The sequence below is a fragment of the Berghia stephanieae genome, chromosome 1 (assembly GCF_034508935.2).
Source record: "Berghia stephanieae isolate SIO BIC M18660-M18661 chromosome 1, UCSD_Bste_1.3, whole genome shotgun sequence".
In the NCBI taxonomy this organism is placed as follows: Eukaryota; Metazoa; Mollusca; class Gastropoda; order Nudibranchia; family Aeolidiidae; genus Berghia; species Berghia stephanieae.
This window is the reverse complement of record NC_088360.1, coordinates 90,803,274-90,809,504: the sequence shown is the minus strand read 5'-3', so window position 1 is coordinate 90,809,504 and position 6,231 is coordinate 90,803,274. Positions and strand designations below refer to the sequence as shown.

Below are 6,231 nucleotides of genomic sequence, written 5' to 3'. Positions count from 1 at the left end.
TATTTCCTGGTAACTGATCCCGTCGTGGTATGTATGTCGATGCGTACACTTCTTTCCATAGTGTGTGTATGTAAGTATGTAGTTAGCCATTGTAACCGTTTTCGTACCATGTGTACGTACCACATGTCGCATTGTTTTGTGTTGGGCTTTCCATTCAGCGGGTCCATCAATACCCTGACATGAAATCTGGTTCTGTTCACCAACGTCCCTCCCCTTCCCATTTCGTCGTGTTTTTGCCATTGACATCATTTGCTACACATACACACACACACACACACACACACACACACACACACATGGTCATTTATCAGTTTTATTGACCCACTGACCAGGGCCGTGAAGCATGGCCTGGAATTCCCAGGGTTGGACTGAGTCAGAAACCCTAGTATTTTCTCTTCTATATTTTCCGGCTAATGTGACATTACATATCAACTACGCTTGGGAAATGAGGAAAGCTGTATCATCCCGAAGCTTCTTAATCTTGTTTCTTCTTTGATTACTAAATCTCTCTCTCTCTCTCTCTCTCTCTCTCTCTCTCTCTCTCTCTCTCTCTCTCTCTCTCTCTCTCTCTCTCTCTCTCTCTCCCCTCTCTCTCTCTCTCTCTCACTCTCTCTTTCACTCTCCTCTCTCTCTCTCTCTTTCTCTCTCTCTCTCTCTCTCTCACGCGTGCACGCACAAATATATATATATATATTATATATATATATATATATATATATATTATATATATATATATATATATAATATATATATATATATATATATATATATATATATATATATATATATAGAGAGAGAGAGAGAGGAGAGAGAGAGAGAGAGAGAGAGAGAGAGAGAGAGAGAGAGAGAGAGAGAGAGAGAGAGAGAGAGAGAGAGTTTGTTTATTTTATTTTATTATTTTTTAAAATCTTTCTTTTTCACTTTACTTTCAGATCAGAACTAGCACATTGACCTTTGGAAATATTCCAGAGCCTGATATGATCAAGAGGTTTGTCTTTATGTTCTTTCAAATGTACATTAGGTTTTGGCTGCATCAACATCATCAACAAACATCATCATCATCATCATCATCATCATCATCATCATCATCATCATCATCTTCTTCTTCTTCTTCTTCTTCTTCTTCTTCTTCTTCTTCTTCTTCTTCTTCTTCTTCTTCTTCTTCTTCTTCTTCTTCCTCTTCTTCTTCTTCTTTTAATACAGTCACCTGGCTTGCCACAAAAGGAAAAATAATGTCATGTACAGGTTTTAAGAACTTTTGATTTTATGACAATTTCTAAAAATAAGATTGCAACATTAACAGAGGTATATTTCCACATCAATGATTTGTGTTGTTTTTTTTCCCTTTACAGCTTCACTAGTCTTGAGCTATTTGTGAATCCTGCACCATAAGCCAGTTTTTAAGTATGACGACCATCAGCTGATTAGCTGACATGCTATTAGCATGGCTGCAGATGGCACTTCAATGCCCATTGGCTCCTCCAGTAATCTGGAGCTCATGCGGCAACGGGCACAGAAGGCTGCAGAATTTTACCAGGAGCAGCAGAAACGACAGCAACAGAGGGAGAAAGAACGTAAGGGAGAGGCTATCCCTAGAGGTCAGAGTCAGTTTGCTGATACTTACAACAACAACAGTGGCAGCAATCACTCCATTGGTGGCAATAATGCAGGGGATCAGGGAAGAGCTGGTAACAGCAATAATATCAGCCAAGTCCTGTCTGAGGAGTCCTATGATTCAGTGGCTCCACCCACCAGCAATAGTTTCTACAGGGCTAAAATGCGGGCTGGTATAATTGACATGCGCAGTTCATACAGTGAAAGAATAGGGCATAATGCAGGAGGTGGCAGGATAAATTCTGCAATGTATCATAGTCAGCACACTGGTCCTCGAGTTCGAACTCAAACATATGCCTTGGATAATAAACAGGGGTATTCTCACACACCACAGTCATCGTCGTCTTCATCAGCAATTCCACCACCACCATCATCATCATTGTCATCATCTCATCAACAACCTGCCCCTCAAAAGCCAGCAAGGACTTATGCCACAAATCGCATGCTGTATCGTAGTAGTAGTGACTTAGAAGTTGACAGTGGTGAATTAGATGTACCCCCTCCCTCATCTTCCAACCTTCATAGAGAATATGGCAGCACATCATCGTTAGATATTTTAGGCACAAGTACTGACAATTTTTTTTCAATGGTTAGTGAATTTCAGCATCATAATGCTTTGGATCAACGGAGCCCAGCCCCACCCAGACTTCAAGAATTATTGCAGGGGCGGCTGGGTGCAAATTCTGAACCTCAAATTCCGTTGGGTGATTCAGGAAAGGCGAATGTAAAATTTTTGAATGGTATTTCTCAAGGGGGAAAGGATTTGGGTGATGATGAAGTGGATGGTAAAACAAAAACAAAAACGAAACATAAAGATAGAAAACAACGAGCTAAATCGATCACAGGTGAGGCTAGTGCAAGTATATTGAAAAAACTCAGGGGAAAAACTGAATCTGAAGTTCCTTCTTCAAAATCAGAGGAACGTGTGGGAGCAACAGAAGAGACATCTACTTCCAGTGTTAAGTCCGAAGATTCTTGTAGAAAACGGGCTTTTGTCCATTTTGATTGTCAGTCAGTAGGGGTGGATTTGACCCAAGTAATTCAAAACCGCTCTGCTGGCCTCAATTACAAAAACAATACAACAACAGGAGCATCAGCTGCTTCAGGTCAAAGACTGAGCCTTGCCCCTGATAAGGATGATCCTGATATTCTTGCTGACACTGACGACGGAGATGGAAAAAGTAATGACCTTGTTCTTTCATGTCCTTTTTTCCGCAATGAGCTCGGAGGAGAAGATGAAAGAACGGTCAGTTTAACCAGGTCCACAGCACATAAAAGATTATCATCGGGGTCGATCATTACCACCACTGCCACCCCAACAGTAAGCCAATCCTTGCCCAGCCAGGTGCGTCACCCAGCGTGTTGTGGCGTGGCAATCTTGGACTCTTCTCCTTCCCCATCTGGTCAGATTCTACCTCCTTTGGTCTCACATAGAGGCCATGTTATTGAGTATGTTGATCATGGAGCCTATTATTACAGACACTTTTTCTACAACTATGGTAAGGATAAGTAGTTTGTTAATTGCTCATTTGATTTTTGGTGGGTTTTTTTTGTTTTTTTTTTGCCTTCTATTTATGTTACATTGCCATTTTGATGTTGAAAACGTTCTGTAAAACGGTGCATTGCCAAGTAAAATTGGACATGGGACTGATCAAAAACATCGACTCAACATGATTTTATGTCAGTATAAACATCAAGCACAAACTCTATTACCCTCTCCATCCCCCGTTTAATCTTTAACACAGGCACACACACACGCGTTCACACACACATACACATGCACACATGCTCAACCACCTAAACACACAGGGAGCGTGTGAGTACAAACCGCCGACAACACACATGAAGTTCAAAACAATCACCCTCCGTTAGCAATAATTGACTTGCTATCCTGCGACAGGCTGTAGCCAAAAAGTATTATAGTTTAAGATGCAGTACTATTACTAGTTTTAAAGATATGGAGACTCATAGCCGCAAATCAATGTAATAAGCTCTCTCCTTATTAAATGCCAGGACGATTGCTATGAAAACAAACTATCAATTTCAATTAAATAGTTCCGTTACAGATTGAGAGGTGACGGAAAAATGTATATTGGTAGAGCATTGTGGGACAATTGTTTTGTTATTATGTCATTGTTTTGTGGTGGTGGTGGCTTTCTCGTGCAAGTGATGCTGCCTAAGCCAGGGACTTGATAGGTGACAATATAATTCCAAGGGAATATGTGGCCATTGCATTGTGTCCATAGGTAATGCACATTATAGATGCTACGCTACTGACATCTTGTGTGACAAGTACCTACCTAACTATAGACAGAGAAGGGGATACTTTCAAGGGGCTAATAGAACAGAATGTTTAAAAAGGTAACTTGTACCATACGAAATGGTGAAGCGCATTGATTGATCACAGCAAATCTGTATAAATGCATATATCCATTTATTTTAATTTTATTTTTATGTTGTTGTTTTGGGATTATATGTAAGTGAAATTGTGCCCAATTGTCGAGATTGTTGTTGTTTTGTTTTGATGTTTTGAATGGATTCAAATTCTAGTCTCTGCAGCTGACTTATGTAATAATAATAATGATAATAATGTAAATCATATATACCGCTCCCATTCCATATACAAACAGCTCTAGGCCTTAGGAAGTTGAATACATTGTTCTATACAGTCTTAATGTTTGCAGAGAGATTTTAAAAGTTGGTATCATAGAGTAACTAAATTTAGCTGAAAATTGTGATAAGCTAAACAATTTGAATCTTTTAAAAATAAATAAATCTAATATGATTGATTAACTTGAATTAATATCTAAAACTCTTTACTGCAGATCACCAGAATATTTTTGGTATTGATGATAATTTGGGACCTGTTGCTATCAGCGTTCGTAGGGAAAAGCTGGATTTGGAGGAGCGCACCAATAATCTCGGGAGAGCAGAATATGGCCTTGCACAGTATAGGATTATTTGTAGGACTAGTGAGGTGAGTCTCTTTGATTTTTGAAAAAATCCATTTTAGATGAATGACAGATGGTCTAAAGCTTGTAGTTTGCATCAATGTGAAAATGAGTCGTGGGATGGTGTTGATTTTTATTTTTAATCTATATTCCAATTGATACATGCTACATAAAATGACATAGGAAGAATTCCTTGTTTGCACTTGATAATATGTGTTCATGCACATCAGTCAAATGTGATAAAGGCTCAACTTCCCATTTCTTTATTGAGGAGGAAATAAGAAGATAGAGATGAATGTGAACTTGTACATGGAAATAGATCTGGTTCTTTTTGATGGAGTTTAAACTCGTTGGATAAGCATGCAAATTGGTCTATCTCCTATCACCATTGAGTCAGCATTTTTTCCAGGTCCCTCTGTCCTTTCAGCAGTGATTGGGTTTGTTAGGTCTGTGTTCTCTGGATCTAAAGGATTACTATTTGTATATTATTTATGTATATCAGGATACACAGATGCTGGGGTGTGAAAATAAAACAATTGAGTTTTGAAGAGCCATTTAGTTGTATTGGTCTCTTTTTAAAAGTCTTACAAGTATTGTATATTTTTATCAGTTGAGCACTCTACGTGGTTGTCTTTTGGAGGAAGCAATACCAGCCCGTTTGAGCAGTTCAAGAGGAATTCCCATCAAGGATGTACTAGAGGTGGCAGTTCCAGAGGTTCAAATATCATGCCTGAGGCAGGCAGTCTTTGGGCCTAAGACATGTGAGCAGCTGCTCAAATTAGATGAACAAGGGGTTAGTATTATTGTTTGTTTGTTTTTTTTGTTTTTAATTTTCATTGAAAAAAAAAGTTTTGTTTTTTTCTTAGTCAAATGCACATTTAGTTGTTATTTCTTGCAACACTTTTAAGCCATATCAGATGTGAGTGTTGTAGGATGCTTTATGTATCAAGAAATTGGACGTTTCAGGACAATGCGATAATTACCTTTGGTATTTGTTTCACATACGTGTAGAATGAAGGTTACATCTTTATGTTTTATAACATTTTAAAAAAATGTTTATATGGACTCTCTAAAAGAAAGAAGAATTGATTTTTAAACGTTATCCTTTTTAGTGTTTCCAACAGAAATGAGATATAAGAAATGGGAGAAAACTAAAACGGAATGGACAAAGCTAAACTTAGGTTAATACTGTCTTTGCATAATGGTTATGGGTATTGATTTTTATGTATGTTGAATTTTGATTGTTTTAGTAACAACAATACATCATTAGATACATAATAATAATAATATGACCATATTAAATTTGGATATATTTTATAATTATTTTCCCTCAAATTTCTCTCTTTTGGTCAATTTGCTTTTCTTCTGATAAAGAGTTGAATTTAAAGATATTGATTTACTTTGTCCCAGATTGGAACCACATATAAAGTGGGTATTATGTATTGTAAAGCTGGCCAGGGATCAGAGGAGGAGATGTACAATAATGGTAAGTTGTTTCTTTTGTTTAGAATTAATATAAGAAAAGACAAAAGGGCTTCGCACCAAATTGACATATAGAAATAAAGGGATTTAATAGAATGTTTTCAATCTCTCTCTATAAGTTAAAGTGGTTGACATGAAATTGAATTTAAAAGAAAAAAGCAATTCATATCCTTTGGATTTTAAT

At 37.5% G+C, this 6,231-nt stretch overlaps 1 protein-coding gene across 9 annotated transcripts in view; it reads left to right on the top strand.

Moving 5' to 3' along the window:
- LOC144961377 (signal-induced proliferation-associated 1-like protein 1) overlaps positions 1 to 6,231 on the top strand; it is a 46,038-nt gene that overhangs the window by 16,179 nt on the left and 23,628 nt on the right. For all 9 annotated transcript variants that reach the window (XR_013643155.1, XR_013643154.1, XR_013643151.1 and 6 more), the window contains exons 2-6: positions 933 to 988; positions 1,353 to 3,113; positions 4,440 to 4,591; positions 5,176 to 5,358; positions 5,976 to 6,051. Coding sequence is in view for 6 of the 9 variants with exons in the window: in XM_078894616.1 (XP_078750742.1) it covers positions 1,445 to 3,113; positions 4,440 to 4,591; positions 5,176 to 5,358; positions 5,976 to 6,051 (2,080 nt within the window). In the remaining 3 variants the exon portion in view is untranslated. The remainder of the gene's footprint in view (positions 1 to 932; positions 989 to 1,352; positions 3,114 to 4,439; positions 4,592 to 5,175; positions 5,359 to 5,975; positions 6,052 to 6,231) is intronic.